The sequence below is a fragment of the Sus scrofa genome, chromosome 1, assembly GCF_000003025.6.
Source record: "Sus scrofa isolate TJ Tabasco breed Duroc chromosome 1, Sscrofa11.1, whole genome shotgun sequence".
In the NCBI taxonomy this organism is placed as follows: Eukaryota; Metazoa; Chordata; class Mammalia; order Artiodactyla; family Suidae; genus Sus; species Sus scrofa.
This window is the reverse complement of record NC_010443.5, coordinates 255328007-255351444: the sequence shown is the minus strand read 5'-3', so window position 1 is coordinate 255351444 and position 23438 is coordinate 255328007. Positions and strand designations below refer to the sequence as shown.

General features: G+C 44.4%; 1 protein-coding gene across 1 annotated transcript; it reads left to right on the top strand.

Annotated features, from left to right (window-relative positions):
* Positions 1937 to 22714, top strand: TNFSF15 (TNF superfamily member 15). Its single transcript, NM_001244555.1, is given in 4 exon segments — positions 1937 to 2213; positions 17242 to 17284; positions 18525 to 18572; positions 21781 to 22714. Coding segments are annotated over 4 exon segments (771 nt in total). The 5' UTR covers positions 1937 to 1988; the 3' UTR covers positions 22236 to 22714.

Sequence of the window (23438 nt, the reverse complement as noted above, 5' to 3'; positions counted from 1 at the left end):
GATGTGACCTAGTACCTTTCCTCTTGATCTAACAGTTGAATGAGAGTGATGAAAAACAGTCAGTCACAATCTAGTATGAAGTAGTCAACAACGGAGAAAGAAAGGGAAGCTAAAATAACACGGCTGAGGAGCTCCCGTCATGGTGCTGCAGAAACAAATCCAACTAGGGACCATGAGGTTGAGTTCCATCCCTGGCATCACTCAGCGGGTTAAGGATCCAGCGTTGCCGTGAGCTGTGGTGTAGGTTGCAGACATGGCTCAGACCCTGCGTTGCTTTGGTTGTGGCACAGACTGGCAGCAGTAGCTCCAATTAGACCCCTAGCCTGGGAACCTCCATATGCCACAGGTGTGGCCCTAAAAATCAAAACAACAACAACAAAAAAAATTGCTGAGCATGAGCGGCGCATCTCACCCCATCTTGGAGAGGGAGATGCAGGAAAGCGTTCTATATGATGTTAAAAAAATAGGGGAGCTAGGTGATAATGAAAGGAAAGGAATGATGGATGCTTTCCCAGTCAAAGGGTCAGCATGTATAAGAGTACAGGTAGTCCATAGTACATATGGGGGAGATGCAGCTTGGGAAAATAATAAGAGAAGAGCTGGACACTGAGGAGGGATGATGGTGGGCAGGTCATGAAAGGCTTTTCAAAGTAGTCTGAAGGGTTTAGGCTGTGACATAAGCAGAAGGAGCAACTGAATAGAGGCTAGTCAGATTGGTTTCCACCACATGCCACAGGACATCCTTAAGCTTTCCTCTTTGTGTAACCAATCTTTTTACAAGGTCCTCTGTTCTCCAATATCAAGTTCGCTAAGATTCAAGGTCTTGTTTCCATACCATGAAGCCTCTCCAACCCCTAGCTAGAAGGGATGACCTGCTCCTGGTAGAATGGGGGTGGGCATCCCTGTACATGCACTGCACAGCATACAGACAGTGAAGCCTAAGTTAGGAAGCTCTGGAAACAGCTTGCCCCAGTCCCAAGCCTGGCTTTACCTCTAGGCTTCATTGCCCTTATCTGTCGAGTGGGAATAACAACATTACTCGTCAAAAGGTTATCTCAGGATAAAATAATTTCATTGATACATTTAACGTGCTCAGAAGAGTGACTGGCGCAAAGTCAGTGTTTATTCAGTGTCAGCCTGTTACATGTTGTGGCCCCTGTACACACCCAGCGGTAGGCTAGTCAACTTTGGACTCATCGGAGAGTAGAAGTCAACGTCCTCCCCTCCTGAACCTCTGTGACCTCATACTCTTTCCTCAGAGAATTGGTCAACACAGGCTAGAAATATAACTTCCTTTCACAGACAACCATGTAGTAGAGACAAGAACCCCAGACCATGATTTAGAAGAACTAGATCCTCTTCCTAGCTCCTCTGTCTGAATCCCTGGCTGACCTAGGGCAAGTGCCTTCTCCTGGAACGTCGGTATTCCCCTCTGTGCAATGGGAAAAAGCTCCTAGGAGGCTCAAAAAGACAGAGGGCTTGGCGGCACTTTACAAAGTGGTGATGCAAACATGCTTTCCATCTCCCAGTCTGCAAGCCCCATCTCATACCTCCCCAACCTCGCTTTCACTTCCGGAAGAAGCACACTCCCCAGACTGGCACACTGGCAGCCTCCAGTGCAGGGAGCAGGTATATTTTCATTTGCCCCACCTACTGACTTGATGAATTCTTTTTCTCCTCCTCCAGGGACTTTCCTAACTTCCTTCTGTAAACGAAGGAAGGAGCACATGAGCACACTGTATATAAATATGCTTGGGAAAGCTTTCTTCTTCTCTTTTTTTTTTTTCCTTAAGCCAAACTTGGTTTCTGTTGTAGGCGGTGCATTCCCTAGCAGGGCGGGGCGCAGTGTATTGTAGAAGGGGAGGTGGGGAGGTCAGGGGGAGGAGCAAGCAGTGATTAATTCACCCACTCCGAGAGCTGGGCTTCTATTTAATGGGGGGGTCTCTTTGCCCAGGAGAATCAGAGGCAACTCCAGAGCCAGCCAGAGCATGGCAGAGGATCTGGGGCTGGGCTTTGGGGAGACAGCCAGCGTGGAAATGCTGCCCGAGCACGGCAGCTGCAGACCCAAGGCCAGAAGTAGGCTAGCATCTGGAAGTGGCAGCGCACGCTGGGCTCTGACCTGCTGCCTGGTGTCGCTCTCCATCCTGGCAGGACTCACCACCTACCTGCTCATTGGCCAGCTCCGGGCCCAAGGAGAAGCCTGTGTGTTTCAGGTAAGCAAGACTCCGTGGTGACCTGGAGGATCAGCAGCCCCGCTGCGGCCACTTGGCCACATTTCCAGCTCTAGACAGAGCTCCGTGATCCATCACATTCCTTGATTCCATATGCAGAGGAAATACAAAACGTGAGGGATGGAGAGGTCCAATTCGATTTTTTTTCTCGGTATTTCCAGGGGATAAATTGTACCTTTTTATGTTTATATAGGGACAACCTCAAGCCACATATTTTAGATAATTATTATTACTGATAATTTGGGAACATTCTTATTTTTTTAAAAAAATCTTTAAGTACAAAACTAGTATCTGATCCTTCAAAAAAAGGTAGAAAACACCCATAAGGAAGAGAAAATGTCATTACCCATTAACATTAGGGGGCATATAATTCCATATTTTTTAATAAAATAGATTGTTTTGTATCTTCTGATATGATTTTATTTATTTTAGTAAATTCACAGCAGCATGATGTTATATAGGTGGTTGTATTACATATTTGTATATGTGTGTGCTATAATTTATTGAATCAGCCCCCTTTCTTGGGTTTAGAAATATTCTTTTTCAGGGTTCCCATTGTGGCTCAGCAGTAACAAACCCGTGTGGTGTCCCTGAGGATTGGGTTCAATCTCTGGCTTTGCTCAGTGGGTTAAGGATCCAGCATTGCCATGAGCTGTGGTGTAGATCGCAGACGCATCTTGGATCTGGTGTTGCTGTGGCTATAGTTTAGGCCGGCATCTGCAGCTTCAATTCAACCCCTAGCCTGGGAACCTCCTTATGCTGCAGGTTGGGCCCTAAAAAGCAAAAAAGGAAAGAAAGAGAGAGAGAGAGAAGGAAGAAAGGAACGAGCCTTTCTCAAAACTCAAGAAAGACCCTCTTACCCAATTTCTATCTCGCTGGTCTTGCTGGGAGCAGGGAGTTGGGAAGCTTAGTCAAAAAAGAATATAGCGTCTAGGGAAAACAATGATGCAATGGTGGGAGGGTACTTACAGGTGACAGGGAAAACATAATTCTAGGCTAGGAACTTCAAAAACCTTAAAGCCTAAAGAATGTGTCATTGAACTAATGTCCTTTGCAAAATACTATCCTGCATAATCTGTGGTAACTGATTAACTGCAGTCCAAAGTATTAAATTTGGGAAAATAAGCTTTTCAATTGGTTTAATTGGAAACTTGTTTTCTAAGCAATGCTGGAGACTTCAAAGCACAGACACTGAGAGCAAGCCATAGTTAATGCGTCACTCTCACTGCCCAGCAGGGTCAGCAAACAGACCAAGATCAGACAGCAGCAGCCATGGCCATGTGCCATCACTCAGAAAATGTGGAAATGGACAGACAACAGGAAATGCTGCTTGGAGTCAGAGGAGAGCAGGAGGGCATGGGGGCTCAGGCTCTGACCCCTAGACTACTGTAGAGTTGTTCCTACAAAGTCAAACTGCAGTGTCCAGTCAGCATTCTGGACTCTGTCTCTCTTTAGCCAGAAAGACATGGTTGTTCTTAAATGAGGCATTCGGTGGCTTCCAGGAACCTGAGCTCTCTGGGTTCTAATGGGAAACCCTCTCTCTGCCCAAAACCATGTCTGAGATTGCCCATGCTGTGTTGATCTAGAAGTCCCTCAGGTGCACTGCCACGGTCCAGCGGGGCCCCGTCAGGAAGAGAGTCTGAAGCACAAGCTGGCACTAGACAGGAAGGGCTGCACATCCTCCCTCCAGAGATGGAAAAGCTAATACCCCCTTCCTGGTATTCAACCAGTCTCCCTGAAGAGTGGATATGCAGGGACATTTGGAGTTGTGGTTTCGCCAGGTTATAGAACTTCTTCTTCTTCTTCTTCTTTTTTTTTTTGTCTTTTTAGGGCCACGACCGCTGCATATAGATGTTCCCAGGCTAAAGGTCGAATTGGAGCTGCAGCTGCCAGCCTACACCACAGCCACAGCAACACCAGATCTGAGCCCCATCTGTGACCTACACCACAGCTCATGGCAAAGCTGGATCCTTAACCCACTGAGTGAGGACAGGGATCAAATCTGAATCCTCATGGGTACTAGTCAGGTTCATTACTGCTGTGGCCCCACGGGAACTCCAAGGTTATAGAACTTCTTGGTTAGAAGAAAGAGAAAGGGAAGTTGGACTGAAGCTGGGGCACATGCGGCAACTTGAGTCCTGAAAAGAAACACCTGGCCCACTCAAAGAAGAGATTTAAAGAATAACCACACTATATTTCTTATATGTGGAATCTAAAATACGGCATAGATGAACCTATCTACAGAACAGAAACAGACTCACAGACATGGAGAGCAGACTTGCAGTTGCCAAGGGGGAGGGAGGAGAGAGTGGGATGGACATGGAGTTTGGGGATAGTAGATGAAAACTATTACATTGACAATGGATAAGCGGTAAGGTCCTACTGTATAGCACAGAGAAGTACACTCAATCACTTGTGGTAGAACAGAATAAAAGGTAATATGAGAAAAAAGTGGGTCACCTTGCTGAACAGCAGAAATTGTCAGAACATTGTAAATCAACTACAATAAAAAAAAAAAAAATGTAAGGAGTTCCCATTGTGGTGCAGTGGAAATGAATCCGACCAGTATCCATGAGGATGCGGGTTCAATCCCTGACCTCGCTCAGTGGGTCGGGGATCCTGCATTGCTATGGCTGTGGTATAGGCTGGCTGCTGCAGCTCTGATTTGATCCCTAGCCTGGGAACCTCCATATGCCACAGGTGTGGCCTTAAAAAGAAAACAACAACAACAAAAAAATTTTTAAAAAGAAGAATATTTCAAGTTAAAAGGAGTCCAAAGAAAGGTCAATGTGCTGAGTTGCAGACAGATTTATGGGAAGCACAGGGCTGGAGGCATCCTGGGTGAGCAACAGTATGAAGCTGGTCACCACCCCATGGCCTGAAGAGGCAAGTAAAGGGAAGAGTTTTAGAGGAATCCAAGGAGACCTAAAATGTAGGAGAAAGTTGCCGCAGGCTGAGTGGAGGCAAGGAAAACTCTGACCACTGTCTGCTTCCAGCATCTTACCCCACTGGCCAGACCCGAGTGGTAGCAGGGCTCCAAGGAGGCAGGGAGCGAGTGTGCCAGGTCAGTCCCGCAGGGCACAGGGTGGAGAGTGGATCTGGAGAGGCTAACAGACACTAACCAGCTCAGAGGAGACAGAAGATGATGGGCTTCGAGGAGGGAAAACCTGATCATCAGGGCAACTTAGGTGGACAAAACAATGAAATGTCAGGGCTCTTCATCACCTGAGCTTGAATCCCAGCTCAGTACCCTCCAGCCCTGAGAAAACAGGCACAAGGCTTTTTTTTTTTTTTTGAGCCTGTTTCTTTCTCAACTGCAAAAAAAGGATACTAAAGTCAGTACTCCCTCAGCATCAATAAGGCATGTGCAGGAGGAGTTTCTATGCTGAGAATGTGGGAAGAGCTACAACCATAAGCCTACTTGACAACACCTGTTCATCATACAGAGTTCATCCAAACTTCACCTTGTAACTCAAATGACCATCTGTGTTAGCTAATTGGCTTTCTCTAGGGGAAAAACCAACTTCTCTTTTCTTATTGAGATATGGTTAACATACAACACTGTGTTAGTTTCAAGTGTATATCAAAGTGAATCAGTTTATATATATATATATATATATATATATATATATATGGGGGGGAGACCATATATATATATATGTTCTTTTTCAGATTCTTTCACCATATAGGCTATTACAGAGTACTGAATAGATTTTCCTGTGCTATACAGTAGGTCCTTGTTACTTACCCATTTTGTATATAGCAGTATGTCTATGCCAATCCCAACCTCCCAATTTGTCCCTCCCCACAATATTTGGTCTCATTTCTGTATGATAAGAGGTAGTTTTGCAACTTGGAGCAAGATGACCATTTAGGAGTTCCCATAGTGGCTCAGTCGTAACGAACCCGACTAGTATCCATGAGGATTGGGTTCGATCCCCGGCCTCGCTCAGTGGGTTAAGGATCCTGTGTTGTTGTGGCTGTGGTGTAGGCCAGCAGCTGCAGCTCCAATTCAACCCCTAGCCTAGAAGCTTCCATATGCCGTGGGTATGACCTTAAAAAGACAAAAAAAAAAAAAAAAAAAAAAAAATGCCCATCTAATGCCTTCCATATCTACCTTTCCATGGAAACTGGGAGATGGGGGCACTGTATCTTCATTTCAGAAAGATGCTCCTAGGTCACAGGGGAAGAAAAAGCCCATCTGGTCTTCAAAAGGATTTATATACACTTCAAAGCAAGGAAAAAATAGTTATAAGTTTTCTAATGTAAATGCTCTAGGGAAAGAAATCTCTTCCTTTATTTTCAACAGAGAGACCTAAGCCTCTTATTTTTCATCTGCATTTGTCCTTATCACCTAGATCCCACCTATTAAGACCTAGATCCAGAACTCAAACCCAGATGATCTCCCTCAAACCTGGAATGTTCCACAAGCCATGCAAATTCAAAGCCCCACTGGGATCTGCCTGAGGAGGATCCCCTAGGGGCAAATAATCACCTACACTTCCCTACCCAATACCCTCACTTCCTCTCTGTGTCCCAGCCCATGCTCCCTCCTCCTTTTCACCTTCAGCCACCAGCCCCACAGTCCCTGCCTTCTGCCCACAGAGATCCAGAATATCTGAGACTGTTCAGGGAATGAGTTCTCCATTCCCATAGTGGCCTGGGCCCAAGGCAATTCAATTCTAACACAAGGAGAATTAAGAGAGAAGGGTCACCCGGTACATTCGCAGACCTGAAGAGCAGACTCAGCAGCAGAGGCTCAGCTAATGACAAGAAGAAGATGACAGGACCTTCCACCTCACACTTGCAGAGAATGATGCTGGGGGTAGTCACACCAGTGTAGAGATGCAGTGAGATGAAGAACTTGGAGAGAGAGAGAGGAGTTACAGCCCGAGAGGAATGAAGCTAGGGCTTGGAAGCTGGCAAACCCCATTTCTTTCGGTTTCCCTGTTGCCTCCCCTCCCACCATCAAGCTTTTGATCAACATAAGCATTTTCCATCTGCCCTTTTTATGAATGAGTGGATAAATCACTGTCCTGTATTGGGGAGGATAGGAAACAGGAGTGAGTATTCTGTAAAACAAGAAATTCTGAAAAGAGGAGACTGGCCTTGATTTTCCACACAGGAGCCAAAGTGATTCTTTGGAAGCTTTCACTGCTTTGTGTCACTGCCCGCCCGCCCGCTTCTGTAGCTTCCTCTTCTACTCTCTCAGGCCACTGGCCTCTCAGCTACCCTGGCTTCCCTAGGTTGCCCAGCACCCAACTGGTCTCCTCGCCTGGGATATTCCCCCCAGCTGGGACTCTGCTAAAGGACTTCTTCAGTCCCTCCTTCTAAGAACCATAGGAGGCCAGCTCTTCTGAGAATCTTTTCTAACCGAACTTAGAAAGAAAATGAGGCATGAGAAGAGGTGGCTCAAAAGGTGCTTAAAAGAAGAGAGTGAGTCAAGAACAGAAGTTCCTGAGTTTCAGTTTTCCCATAATACCCACAACTGAAGTGTTAGGAGCATACTGAGGACCCTCCATAAAGCCCCTGGCAGTGCCTGTCAATCTGGGCCTTGGTTGGGTGTTCTTCCCTTTCCTCCCCCTAAGTAGGAAAGCTCTTCACAGGTTTATGAAGTTCGGAGATGGAAATTCCTTTAGTCCAAGGGTCAGCAACCATGACCCTCGGGCCAAATCTCACCCACTGCCTGTTTTGTAAATAAAGGTTTATTTACAACCACACCCATTCGCTTAAGCACTGCCTAGGCTATTTTCACACTTAACGACAGAGCTAAGTATTTATGACAGAGACCATATGACCTGCAAAGTTAATATTTACTATGTGGCCCTTTATAGGAAAAATTTGCTGACCCTTGATCTAGTCTAACCTTTTTTATTTTACAGTTGAGGAAACCAAGGAGCGAGAAGAGAAAGAAAAGTTCAGGGTCACAGAGTAGGCTGGGGACAGACCTAGAACTAGATCCTGTAACTCTGGTTGCTTGGCCTCATTCTACTAAAACTGGGACCAACTCCTTTCTTGCTGGGCCCCTAGACCAGATATTGGAAAAGCAACAGCAATTTGTGAGTAATGCTCCAGGTTTTTATTAGCAGCAGCAAAAAATGGTTACCAGGATTGCTAAAAAATAGTTCAAACTGAATTCTTCCTTCAGGGATTGTATAAGGAAAGATTCAAAGTGACAAAATAATTACCCAGAAAGCTGCAAAGCAAAAATCAAAAATAGATTGGAGAAGCTTGAGTTAGCTGTCTTTAGGTGAAGTGACCATAAATATATCATGGTCCTTCCAGGCAACAGAATAATAAAATGAAGCATCTCCACATGTAAAGATGGAGAACTTCTGGAAGGTATATCATTAGTGAAAAAAGCAAAATGCATAACACAAGATATAATACGGAACACTTCATTTTCTGAAAAAAGGATGCATATTCACACATGTGAGTGTGTTTATAAATAAACTATCTCAGGAAAAGGACTAAAGAGACTGGCAACTCTGTTAGCATCCAGGTGGGGAAACTGGGTGACCTGGAGATAATGGAAAGGGGAAGACATTTTTGACCCATATCCTTTTATACCAAATATATATGTTACCTATAAATTTTTTTTTAAATTGAGACTGCGAAATATTTTAGGATCTTTAGGCTCCTAGAGAAAGTTAGATAAATTTGCACTGTGGGAGTTCCCATCGTGGCTCCGTAGAAACAAATCTTACTAGCATCCATGAGGACGCACGTTCAATCCACGGCCTTGCTCAGTGGGTTAAGGATCCAGCATTGCCGTGAGCTGTGGTATAGGTCACAGATGCGGCTCAGATCCCATGTTGCTGTGGCTGTGGTGTAGGCTGGCAGCTACATCTCCAATTCGATCCCTAGCCTGGGAACCTCCATATGCCATGGGTGAGGCCCTAAAAAACAAAACAAAACAAAAACAGACAAACAAAAAGATTTGCACTGTGGAAAATCCTTAGGTCAAAAGTTTAAATCCAGTTTGCATTGTGGCTTAGCCACTTTTTAGCCATGCTGCCTAACCTCCTGGGCCTCAGATTCTTATGTATGAAATAGGGATAATCTGAAATAAAATCCTTAAAGTACCTGGCAGTGGGTGGGGGATTAGCAGTTGTAGTAGTGATGGCCTGGGAACTTCCCTGCTCATGGAAATTCCATCACAGACAACAACTTCTGCAGTTGCCCTGGAACCTGCCATCCCCAGTCTAGAGAGCAGGTTCTGCTTTTCTTGGTCTCTGATATTTGTGAGCTATCACCATGCTTCCTTCTCCACCCTGGTCTTGCACATTTAACCCTTCAATCTACCCTTTACTGGCTGCATGTGACCATGGCCAGGGCCTTCTTTTGGGCCCTAGTGGCATCTGTTGTCTTCAGAATAGGTCCAAAGCCCCTATTCTGGCCCACAGATACCCAGAGACCAAATTTTTGTCTTCCCTGGACACTGCTCTAACACAGAGTCTGTGCTCTGGGCGTACCTGGATGCACCACACTGGCTAAGCCCTGGCCCTGCACAGCATAAGCCCTCAGTACTAAGCAATGAAGAGTCAGGAGGGAGGCACTGCTTCCCAGGGCTGCGTCATTGTGCTGTCTCTGTCCTTCCCTTCAGGTCCTACTTCTAGAATCATATGCATATACTCTCACCTCTCCTTGGTCCCCTCCATCTCACTTCCAACCCTTTCTGAAAATCCATGCAAGGCTGCTGGCCCTTGATCCCCAAACCCCCTTCTTCCTACTAAGACTCCCTGGTTTCTCCCCATACCAGGCTTTAGAGGTACACAGACCAGAGGGGAAGCCCCACCACACCGTATGTGACCGTATAAGACTTTATTATATACCAGACTCCATTCTCAACTTTTTCATATCTAGGGTTTTGAGAAGAGTACCTGAGGTCATGCCTATAGAGTTCTCAGCTTGGGGTCTGGGATGTGACATGTACACTCCATGTTTCCTGCCGATTTGTCATGTACCATCTGTTAATCCCTGAAATTGCACAATGAGGAAAGTCCTACTACTATCTCCATTTTAGAGTAGATTATTTATTTATTTATTTATTTATTTATTTATTTATTTATTTAGAGTAGATGGTTCTGAGGCTTAGAAAATCTAAGCTACCTGTCCAAAGTCACACAGAGGGTGACACTGGAATTCGAACCCACCGTGTATGTTCCTCCTAACCACTATGCCAGTCTGCCTCTGAGTATAAACCCATCAAATTATTCACATTCTGGGGGTGGTCAGGGTGGTTGAACAATGTTACCCTAGAAAATGCCTGTCACATAGTAAGTGCTCATAAATGCTCCTTCCCTGCCCCCTGGGGAGACTTAGCTGTCCTAGCATACAGAAGGCACTCACTAAATATTTGCTAGATGGACAGAAGGGTGAAGGGATGCATAAGGTATCTGATCGCCCTAAGCCTATACTCCTTGTCTGTAAAACGGGGAGGTTAACACCCCTGCTTCATAGCACTGTGCCAAAAATTCTGCAAAGAGATGTCCAGAAAGCGAAAGCCATAAGTAGATGCTCCATGGACACTATTTCTCTGCTTACTCCACAGTCTTTTACTGCACTCAAGCTGTTCCCTCTCTTAGATGAGGACAGTAAAGATAAGGCCCTTTTGGTGTCGTCTAGAGGAAAGAGAGAGTTGAGAGAAAAGTGCTTTGTGGACTGCAGAACACGGAGCTCTTGGCCACTGCCTCTGCTGTAGCCTCAGGAAGTCCTGGCACACGTGGGGGAGAAGCCCAGCTCACTCCCAAGGTCAGGCTGCGGGCAAGGGGCAGAGAATCCACAGGAAGTGAGCTTGGGCCATAGACATGAAAGGAAGGGAGGGTAAGCAAGCAGGAGGTATCCCACACCTCCGCCAAAGCACTTGGCTGGTGATTCCAAAATCCATCCATTCCCCCATTAAAGTAAGCACACACATTGCTCAATGCCCAGTGTCCTCATCTAACAGGCCACATGCAGCCCAGGAGCAGCAGCACCGTGGCTGTAAGAGGTGATGGCAGCAGGGAGGCCCAGCAGCTGTCAGCAGCACCCAGCTTGGGGTTTGGAATGGGCAGAGATATATGCCATTCCCTCAATTCCTGTGGACCCTGAAAGGGCAGAAGTCCAGACACAAACTGCAGACTGAAGCTTTTCCCATAGGGAGAAGGAGGAAGCCATCCAGAGCTCCAAAGGGGTCCACATTTGCCACTGGTCAAAAAGAGATACCAGGGCAGCTTCTGTTCACCAATATAGCAGTGAGGCCAAGGGGAAGAAACATGGTAACCAACAACACATCCCACAAGGATTGATGGAGCTCAGATAAAGGAAAACAAATTGGCTATCCCCTCTACGTGTATGGTCTTTCTTAGCCATCATAACATTCCTGAGAGGGATGGGTCAGAGTTTGCTTTTATTGATGAGGAAATCGAGTCTCACTGAGGTTAGGAGCTAATAGAGCTGGGATGGCCACATTTGCTGGGCTGCACACACCACATTCCTGGCTCTATGCCCCTTGGAGTATTGTATGTCAAGCCCCATCTGGTGCACCTCGGAGGAGAACAAAATGAAACGGCCTTGGAATCAAAACATTTCCAGGTTGCACTGATCCCTGTACAAGCACACACAAGAGGAGATGCAAAAGGAAAAGGCAAGGAGGCAAACATCTGCATATTCTCCTAGAAGAGCTGGGAGGATATTATGGGTCATAAAACATTTATGCCTTTGTAATTACGGCATTTGTGATGGCAAGAAATAGATATCACTTCCTGTTTATGAATATGCTGGAGGGTGAGTGCAGAACAAGGGAGAAAGGCTACATGGGTCATTAGTTAAAATACACTCAAGGGATTTTTTTCTGGGGAAATGCCAATAAAATAATCTCAAAGATTGTAGTGATTCAGTCTCCTCCAATATGCAGCCAACCAATGTTTATGGGGCTCCTGATGTGTGCCAGTCCGTACTTAGCCTAAAGGTTCAGATCCCAGGCCCTCTGTGCACTCTTTGTCTTTGGTTTACAAAGACTTTAAACAGGTGACAACCTCCTCTGAATGCACCAGGAGTATTAGATGAGGAGGACACTCAAACACCAATAGGACCTTGGCACTGGGGAGCCCTCAACTACACAGTAATTTCCTCCTTCTCTCCATCTTTCCTTCTTTCCTGTGGGAAACATTTTGAGAATTCTGAAAATGCCTGAAGCAATAGGTCATGGTCAGTTTGAGCTGGGGATTACCAATCAATATGCACGCCCCACCCACTCCCACCCCCAAAAAGCAAGAAGGAAAAAGGAAAGGAAAATCAGATGAAAGTGAAAATTCCCTGACCTGGTGAAAAGCACCAGCTTGCTCAGCTTGGGTTAATAAATAGCAGGGTGGCAAGCATCCCATTCTCCCAGGAATAGGCATGCCCCCGGACAGACACATGTGCCTTTTCTGGCTCTGATCCTAGCCAACTTTTACAACTTTCAACAAACATTTCCAGAGCTGTCACTACGCTCCAAGCAGAGCCTGATGAAGACCTTCAGAGGCCCCAGGACTAAAAGACTATGGCTACCACCTCCACATAATTAACTTCTTAAATTTAAACAAAAACTCAAAAGTTTGCATATATTCTCAAATTAAAAGGTCTCTTTCCTAGTTTTTGGAATTGAAAAACTCTTGGCTCAGATCAGTAAAGCTAAACCTTACTCTACCTCCGGCTCTTTCTGCCTGTTTCATTGGTTTATTTTGCCAGTTGGCCAACCCAGTGGGAGTTCCAGGCACTGTCTGAGGTGCTAGGAATATAGTGGTGAGCAAAACAGACAGACCAAGTCCTTGCCTGAATGCAGCTGAAACTGTGCTAGAGAGAGAAAAGCAACAAGCACACAAATTAAGTTCTATCCCTTGAAGGAGAGATAAATGCCCAGAAGGGGAAATAAAACTGGATCCTGATTCTCAGCCAGTGGTTTGAGAAGGTATTTAAGGGGAAACAAATCATATTCTTCTGGGGTACTCTTGGACCCCATCCATGTCTATTCAGATTTAAAAGCTAATGTTGCAGTGACCAGCATTTCTCAGGTGATCATCTCCTTCATGCCCCAGAATAGCCATAGGTGATGGAGATGAATCACAGCTAGAAGACAGTGAGCCATTTATTGACATTTTTTATAAGCAACCACCTTAAGAGGAAGGCACTGAGCCAGCTCACATGTATAAACCTTTCCTCAAATATTTCCTCTATTTTATCCTCTCAAATCTCCCTTCATTCATTCCTGATCCCATCACAAAAATCATCCTCCCATGACAGACAGTCATTATTAAGAAAAACAGCAGAGTTCCCATCTTGGCACGGTGGAAACAAATCCAATTAGGAACCATGAGGTTGCGGGTTTGATCCCTGGCCTTGCTCAGTGGGTTAAGGATCTGGCGTGGCTGTAAAGCTGTGGTGTAGGTCACAGATGCAGCTTGGATCCAGCATTGCTATGGCTGTGGTTTAGGCTGACAGCTGTAGCTCAGATCTGACCCCTAGCCTGAGAACCTCCATATGCTGCAGGTGCAGCCCTAAATAGAAAAAAGAAAGAAAGAGGGAGGGAGGGAAGGAGGAAGGAAGGGAGAAAGGAAGGAAGGAAGGAAGAGAAAGAAGGAAAGAAAGAAAGAAAGAAAGAAAGAAAGAAAGAAAGAAAGAAAGAAAGAAAGAAAGAAGAAAGGAAAGAAGGAAGGAAAGAAGGAAAGACAGACAGTGATAAAAGGCTTTAGATGCTGTTCTTGGAAAGAGTCTCAGCTGATATTTTTCTTGGGGACTCTAGTAATGTGAGCTTCAAAGCTGCCAACTGGCACCACCATGATCTCCAGATGTTTATTAGTAGTATTCTGGGTGGTCCACATACCACAGACCCATCCACATATGAAAATATAAAGTGTGTGCACAAGTTACAGAACAAATAGGGAAAATGTGTTCACTCCCCAATACTTGGTAATGATATGGGACTCTGAGGCAAAAGAAATGCTCCAAACTCTTAGCTGAGTGTCTGTGTAAACAAAAATAAGAAGAATGTTCAGTAAGATTGCTCAGCAGAGAACTAAATCAAGCAAAAGAAAGCCAACCAGGGCAGGGTCCATTTTCTATGTAAGGGGATGCAACCAAGCACTCCCCAGTTCTCTTTGAGAACTCACCTTCAGTTTTCTGCCTTGCCAAAGGACTTTATCAGCTCTGTCAATAGCAAGTAAAGAAACAGGAAAGAGAATAAGCTCACTTCTAAGCTGCTTCTCCACCTCCTAAGCCCATTAAAGTTATTGATGCTGGACAAGTGGTCAGGTCAATTGGGTTTAGGTTTTCAAAGTCCATTCTACTCATTCATGACCTTCCGCTAAAAGATTATAATGTATTCATTTGGCATCAGAAATCATTGCAATTTCCCAACTGCTCCTGTGCTCTGTTGGGCCTCCTTTACTCTTGCACAAGTACTTGGCCTTGTCTGGAATGGTCATTAGCTTTTATCACCTGGCTAATACCTGTGAGACCTGCACAAGCACTTGGCCTTGTCTGGAATGGTCATTAGCTTTTATCACCTGGCTAAAACCTGAGGAACCTGTAAGACTCAGCTTACGGGTAATTCCCCGACTCCCACGTTTTGGTTCCTGTTTTCTGGACTCTGTGTTTCCCCTGCTGTCACAGTACATGGAACTGCTGGTACTTATCCATCTACTTCAGCAGGTAAGGAGCTTGCCCAGAAATTGTAAGGAGTGATGGCTAAGAGCTTGAGATTCTGGAGTCAACTGGCCTGGGTTAAAATCCTGCTCCTCCACTTTCCAGGTGTCAGACACTGGGCAAGTTTTTTTAACATCCCTAAGCCCAATTTTCAGTATGAGGCTATAAATAGCATCCACCTTAGAGAGGCACTGCCAGGCTGGAGAAGATAATGCACACAAAGGGCTTAGGATAACACAATGTCACAACTCATTCAATAAACAGTAGTTACACATCTACTGCCATTTTCAGGTCCCTTCACTCATTCACTGTAGTTGCCTCTTATGGCTGGAGCACAGAGAACTTAAAGAGAAATAAATAGTGAGTAACAAGACTGGGGTGGCAATTCGGACTTTGAATGCCAACATTAAGTCTTTGGGACTGTGTCTTAAAGGCCATGGGGAGCTATTGAAAGTTGATGAACAGAGTTGTATCTCAATAAAGTGATGCTTTAGAAAAAGCCTTCTGAAGGTAGGCTAAGCGATGGATTTGAGAAGAAAAACCAGACCCAGGAAGACCTGTTAGGAGACTATGGGAAGAATCCAGGAGGGAAGCATGCCGAGGCCTGGAGTGGAGGCATGAAGTTTCTCAAAACTACAAAACAGAAATGCCAGTTTCTATTTGCAGAAGAAGAAAGAAGCAAATTTCAAGCTTGGTAACTGAGGAGATGCAGCAGTAGTGTCCTCCACAGAATTAGGAAGTGGGGAAATGGGTGCTGGAAAGATGATGAACTCAGTCATACAAAGACCAGGTCTCTGCCTCCCAATGGAGATCCAGTAACAGGGCTGGGCAGTCAAAAGAGCCTGGGGGTCGGAGTTCCCGTTGTGGCGCAGCGGGAACGAATCTGACTAGGAACTATGAGGTTGTGGGTTCGATCCCTGACCTCCCTCAGTGGGTTAAGGATCTGGCGAGGCCATGAGTGGCGGGGTAGGTTGCAGACATGGCTCGGATCTGGTGTTGCTGCGGCTATGGTGTAGACCCACAGCCTGGGAACATCCATACACCATGGGGTCAGCCCTAAAATCACAAAAAAAGAGCCTGGGGATCTGGGCTCTAACAAGATCACTGTTATCACAGAACTGCTCACAGACTGAGAATCAACAATGACACTGCTACATCGACAGGACCACACGTACACATGTAGATAATCCATGCATACAACACCACACCGTAGACACATGTAGGCACACAGATGCAAAAACACATTGACTTACACCCGCTCCCACTGATAAAGCTGTCTTCTCTCATACTCACACAGACACACAATTTCTCATTCACATGTGTACACACACACACACACACACACACACACACACACATATCACACACACAGATTTTAAGATTAAAATTGATCAAGCGTTCTTGGTGACATGAGGATCACTGTTTGTGGGGTCTGTGTCGCTATAAGAATCAAATCAAAGACTCAGTTAAGTCAAAATCATACCAGAGAAGGTTTTTGGTAAACACTGGGAAATGTAAAGTGGTGATTTTATATTTCAACTAAAAGCTTAGTTTTGCTTCTGGATTTGTATGCAGGTCTTGTGAGTGGTGGTTCTTCATTTCCACACATTCTTCGCTGCCTTATACATTTTCTTCTTCTCAAATCCAGGCATTATCTATTGCTGGGGATTTTATTATTCCCATTTTACAAACTGAAGATGCCAATGCTCAGAGAGGAAGTGTCTTGCTCAAGATCACACTGTTAATAAATGGTGGAACCAGGATTCAAATTCAGGTCTATCTGCTCTTAAAGCAGTTACTCTTTAACTGCCATATGATACCTGAAATGAGAGAGCCCACAAACTAGGATCGCAAGGATGAAAAAGTCTTCAGAGACTGCACAGAAACAAGGCAGAATTGTGGAAACTGATGAGAAAGAGCATAGTCATTCTTTCTTTCTCTATCATTTGTATAATAGTTCCAATTTTTAAATTGTGAAGAAAATAAAGCAAGTGTCATCATTTGTTCAAGTAACAGAAGCAACAATAAGATGTCAGAGTGACCTAGAATAGAACAGGAAAAGCACTCAGGACAGAACTTTAAAGTCAAGCTTCAGAGACAAGTGTTAGAGAAAGAAAGGTCATTGAGGTGCTGGGGGAGGAAAGGGGAGAGTTTGAGGGCTGAATTCACATCAATCAAACAAGATTCCCATCAACCAAATGGTCTCATTCCCATTTCCCTTATCTCTGAGTACCCAGGCTAGATGGCAGTAGCATCTTCATCATGCCCAGGGTATGGAAAGCTGTATGGGTAAAGGGTCAAAAGGACCACAGATTATCAGAACCATATCTTTCTTTCCCAATAGACTCCAAAAGGACAGGAACTTGGACCTTCACATCAGCGAGTCTGTAAGTGTGTTCATATTTTATGCCTTTTCTTTTGGGGAACAAGAATGTTTCTTATAGTTCTGGTATGTGGGAGGTTCAGAGTGGTGCAAACCCAGAGGAAAAGTGAGGCTCCTCCCCAGTCACTAGGAAGGCAAAATGCTGCCATGGCCAAGAGCACGGCCTGTGGAGTTGACAGCCTTTAGGCAAATAATTTCATCTTTCCCTGTCTCAGTTTACTCATCTATAACAACAGTTAAAATAGAACCTACCTCCAGGGTTAGTGTGGATTAAATTAGTTAACTTCTTTAAAAGTCTTAGAATAATACCTAGCATATCAAAATATGCAATGTCTTTTTTCCCCTTTTTATCATCCACAATGACATCTTTATCACAGCAGTGAGAATATATGCATCCAATATAATTATCTCTGAGAACCAAAAGGAAATTCTGAGGTCTTCTGGAGAATTGAAAGGGAAATAGAGGCCCAGAGAGGAAAAGAGATTTGCTGAGGTCATATAGCTACAGAGTAATTCCCACCCAGTTTTGTTAGGATATCCAGATGGCTCAAGTAGATATGCTTAAAGGGACCATGAAGAAGGCAAAAGGCCAACTAGCTGCCACAGAAGCAATAAAAGCCAAGGAAAGTCAAGGTGAGCTTTACTGAATCCTGACCATGTGGCAGGAATCATTCTGAGAGCTCATCAACCTCGGTGGGAATCAACATACCCATCTTAGTGATGAGAAAACAGCATCTCAGACAGACTGGACGCCCTGCCCAAAGCCATGGGGCCAAGGATCATTTGTGTACAAGACCATTTCTCCCCAGGCTGCTCTGTCCCTGAAAAGAAAACCTGCAAAGAGTGGACCTGGACCCACTGAAGGAGAGGAAAGTTTCTTTCTAGGGGCAGGCACGAGGTAACTCCAAAAATGGTGTCTTCAGAGTTCCCGTCGTGGCTCAGTGGTTAACGAATCCAGCTAGGAACCATGAGGTTGTGGGTTCGATCCCTGGCCTTGCTCAGTGGCTTAAGGATCCGGTGTTGCCATGAGCTGTGGTGTAGGTTGCAGATGCAGCTCGGATCCCATGTTGCTGTGGCTCTGGCATAGGCTGGCAGCTACAGCTCCAATTCAACCCCTAGCCTGGGAACCTCCATAGGCCGAGGGAGCAGCCCAAGAAATGGCAAAAAGACAAAAAAAAAAAAATGCTGTCTTCACTCTAGTCACCCTCTGAGTCATACAAAGCATTTTTTCCCTTTCGTTACAGATGCACCTCCTGGAGCTGGCAGAGATAAGCCAAGGGCACACTTGACAGGTAATTCTTCCGTGTATATGTATTTCCCAGAAGGCTGCAGGCCTGGGCCTGGGCCTGGGCCTGGGAATTATTTCAGTGTTAGTCAAAACACAGCCTTGTAGCTTCAACGCAGAAACCACGCCCCCTGGTAACAGGCTCCTCCTCTCAGCCAAGGATTTTCAGATGTCTTCCTCCCTTGAAGGTTCCAAAGCCCGGTATCTCTTGGGCATTTTCTTTCAGATTCTATCAGCTCTCTTCATTTCTCTGCTGTTTCTCTCTCTCATTCGCACACACAATCACTCAGAAATGGCTTTCTTCAGACTGAGGTTCTGTAATTCTGAATCTAGTCAAAGATGAAAGCTCCCCTAAGTTGCCAATTTACTGAATTCATCTGTGCCCTATTCAAGAAGTTATTGGATATTTATATTCAGGTAGGTATTTCTGAAGAATTTTCATTGATGTGAAGAGATTAAGAGTAATCACTTGATAGCACCAGTTGGCCAGATTCCCAAGCCTAGTGTTGAAATTCCTGCCACCTCATATGTGGAGTCACACATACCTCAAAGACTTCAGAGAAAACAGCTAGACAGTACAGAAATGTGTGTTAAAAACCCATTGAAAAACTAGAGTTAAAAAGCAAGCATTTCTTCTGACATATAAGCAAATCTGCAACCCACAAGGGGATATTCTTGTGGCCCCCAACATTTGTCTTAATGTTTGATCACGAGGAAACAACTGTAGTGAGGCCTGAGCAAGGATTAGGACCAGGGGGGTGCCAGTCGCTACCACTTACCGCTTTCCTGTAAGAAGGGGAGTGACTGAATAGGCTGGGCAGGAAAATCCTAGAAACTGAGTATGGAGATGCCAGTCCTCGTCCTACGGAATGAGGTGTGGGAATCAGGGAGGGCATCTAGGTTCTACTGAGCTTTTAATAGGTACCAAGCCCTGTGGTAGGCATGTTACATCCATGTTCTCATTTAAACTGCACATCAGCCCAATGAAATGGAGAGACTGGGGCTTGGACAACTAAATTCACTTGTCCCACATCACAGGAATAGGAAGAATTGAGATCTAAGACTGACTCCAACTGCTGCGATTACAATATACTTCCTACCCACGTTCCTCCTTGCTGCTGTGTGGGCCTAGCTAATTGCACACCAACCTAACAGAACTTGCTTTGTCTAGAAGATACATGATTTTGGCTTTTGCTTCACTTGAGAGAAATGTTTTAAATCTATTGCATCATCCACAAAGAAGGAGTAATAAAAAAAAAGGCTAATAAAAAAGGCTTTTATAGATTCTTCAAAGAATCAATAGAGCTCTCCAGGGACCACTTAGTGCAGGAGCCAGGGGAGACCACACACATTCTGAACATGTGTCATGACTGCAAAAGAGGCCATCGTTTAGACAGCAATAGGAAAGATATTTTAAAAAATCCAGGAGTTCCCGTCGTGGTGCAGTGGTTAACGAATCCGACTAGGAACCATGAGGTTGCGGGTTCGGTCCCTGCCCTTGCTCAGTGGGTTAACCATCCGGCGTTGCCGTGAGCTGTGGTGTAGGTTGCAGACGCGGCTCGGATCCCGAGTTGCTGTGGCTCTGGCGTAGGCCGGTGGCTACAGCTCCGATTCGACCCCTAGCCTGGGAACCTCCATATGCCGCGGGCGCAGCCCAAGAAATAGCAACAACAACAACAACAAAAGACAAAAGACAAAAAAAAAAAAAAAAAAAAAAAAAAAATCCAGGAACTAGGTTTTTAGTCAACCACCATGTGAGAAGTCTGTTGAATGCTTCTTTAAAGGTAACTTATCCCCAAAATGTGGCTGACAGTACATAATGGTGATCACTAGGGATTTCCAAAGCAGTTGAGAAAATTAAAATGTGCATTTTTTTCTGAAAAGTATTTGTTTTAGTGCAGATTGTCTGACTTGAAATCAATGGGTTGATTCTATTCATTTTTTTCTGTGATAGACATAACCTTATAAAAGCATTCATTCTTATGCTCTATGTAATGTACACTTAAGTGATGCAAACATAAAAACATAAAAATACATAAACTGAGACATGCTTATTTTGTAATCAGTCAAAATGAAAGCTATTAGTTTATTTGGGGAAAGAAAATAAATATGTTTTGAGTAACACTGTTTGCAGCCATCACGATAAAAATGCCAAGCTCTTCCATTCATTTGATCTTCAGGACAAGACTATAAGGGAGCTTTATCTCAAGTTCACAGACAGGAAACTGAGACTCAAAGAGAAGAACCCACATATTGTACAGTTGAGATTGGAACTGAGCCTATATGGCACAGACCCCCGCCCCAATCCCTTTCACTCCACAAAGCAGTTATATTTTGGTTTATATTTTAGCCCTGTTAATGTGGGAGAAACATTTGCAAAATCTTCTGGATCTCTGGTGTTTTGGATGCTGATGTTTCATTAATCACTGCCTGTTTTGCATTTGGCTTTGGACCACAGCTTTGGAAGGCTCTGATTCTCCCTGAAATGTCCTCACTCGGTAACAGAGCATTTCTGAAACAAAAAGGCTTATAAAAGTAAATGTAGTTTAGAAGATATTCCTAATACACAGCATCTCATTTAATCCTTTCCACGGGTATTACATCCTTCTTCTTTTTTTGTTGCTCTTTTTTGTTTTTAAGGAAAGATGTGTCAAATAAAAAAACAAATCCTCATAGTTTCTGCTGTAGCACTGTGAGTTAAGAATCCCAACTGCAGTGGCTTGATTTGCTGTGGTGGTGAGGGTTCAATCCCTAGCCCAGGAACTTCCATATGCCACGGTATAGCCATTAAAAAAAAAAAAAAAATCCTCACTTAATAAAGAAATATTTTAAGCAAAAATATTATTGCAAGGTGAAAGAACTATTGAAATCAGGAGAACCTGGATCCATGAAGTCTGCCAAGTGTCTCAGAGTCTCAGAGTTAGGCTAGAAGGGTTTTTCTTTTATAGAAAGGTGGATGCAAGGCTAGAAAGAACCAGGTGTGGGGAAGTGAGGTGAAAGGTTGGCATGATAGGCTCGGAGAATGTTCTACCCTGAGGCCAGCCTATTTGCAGGAGGGTGGCTCAGGCTGAGGGTCAGGTTGAGGGTGGGACAAAAAAAAAAAAAAAATTGGTTTTATCCAGTCGCTTTCCTCTTTGAAAATGACGTAAGACTCTTTTTAGCAAAGCCCATAGGTTCTGGCACAAGCAAATGAAACCTCCCTCTTGTCTTTTCAGTTGTGAGACAAACGTCCACAGAGCCCTTGAAAAATCAGTTCCCAGCTCTACACTGGGAACATGAACTTGGCTTGGCCTTCACCAAGAACCGGATGAACTATACCAATAAATTCCTGGTGATCCCAGAGTCAGGAGACTACTTCATTTACTCCCAGGTCACATTCCGAGGGACTACATCTGAGTGTGGTGAAATCAGCCAAGAGCGCCGACTAAACAAGCCAGACTCCATCATCGTGGTCATCACCAAGGTAACGGACAGCTACCCGGAGCCAACCCAGCTCCTCATGGGGACCAAGTCAGTGTGTGAAATAGGCAGCAACTGGTTCCAACCCATCTACCTGGGGGCCATGTTCTCCTTGCATGAAGGGGACAAGCTGATGGTGAATGTCAGTGACATCTCTTTGGTGGATTACACAAAAGAAGATAAGACCTTTTTTGGAGCCTTCTTGTTATAAGGGCAAGGCAGATGTCCTTGTCTGAAGTGCCTGCTTTTTAGCTCCTAATCTTCCTCATTTATATGTAATTACAACCAGGAGAGGTTTTTTTGGAGCATCCATAGAGGCAATGGTTTACTTATGAAATGTATGGCCCACAAAAGTTCATACTGTATGTTACTGATAAGAATGCTAATTGGAAAAAAGTAGAAGAGAGCAGACATATTATCATGGAAGAATGATGAGTTTCTAAACCTTAAAATAATGGTCATCAAACGAATGGATGATCTACTCAGAACATTTCCATGCCTTCTTTCTACACATTTGTCACCAGAAGGTGCAGGTACTGCCCAGTGTTATTATGAAGCACTTTCTGCAGTCCAGGAACCTTAAACAAAATCCAGAGCCTTGGAAAACAGTGTCAACACCTTAGAGGTGAAATCCTTCGTCAGTTCCCCCAAACACATACTTTAATGTCTTGCCTTAAAAAAAACAGAAAAGAAAAAGAAAAAGAGCTGATATTTCTCATAAATGTTCTCAAAAAAAAATGAAATTAATTTTCATGCCATGTACGGCATATGAGAAAAATTCCCTTTCTCTTTATCATGTACAATGCATCAGATCAAACAAGTAAATGTCCTACATGCATATCAAGAATACAAGAGGAGCCTCAATTCAACACAGTGTTCTTGAACACTTTTTATGTGTGCATAGAAGACACTATAAAGAATAAGGCAGACTCTACCCAAATTCGTATGAATACCATTAGATGATTCCTGGGCAAATATCACTCAACACACTCCAAGGATTAATTCTAAGTCTTGACAAATATCATCTGACTCTGTTATATAAGATCTCTGGAGCTCTCCTGACTATGTAAGATAACCAGCTGATTAGGTCACTCAAGACACTTGAAGACAGAGTTCTAGCTAACAGTCCAACTATGCAACAATCTTGATCCATGCCAAGAGACAATGGACTTATTCCCTGGGGGGTGGGGAGGGAATGTCAATCACCAAATCTGGAGACATTACCCAAGATCTGCTTTGAGGTTTGACTCTAAAACTTTATATGCAGAATGTTATATGCGTATTTTTCTCTCAAAGTACTCAAAGGGATTTAAATGTGGAATTGGCTAATCACTCCAGTCAAGGCATCTTTCCTAAAGAGGCTGGGCGTGAGAAGGTCCTCCCTGTGCTTCAAGGAGTTCATATCCTCTAATCT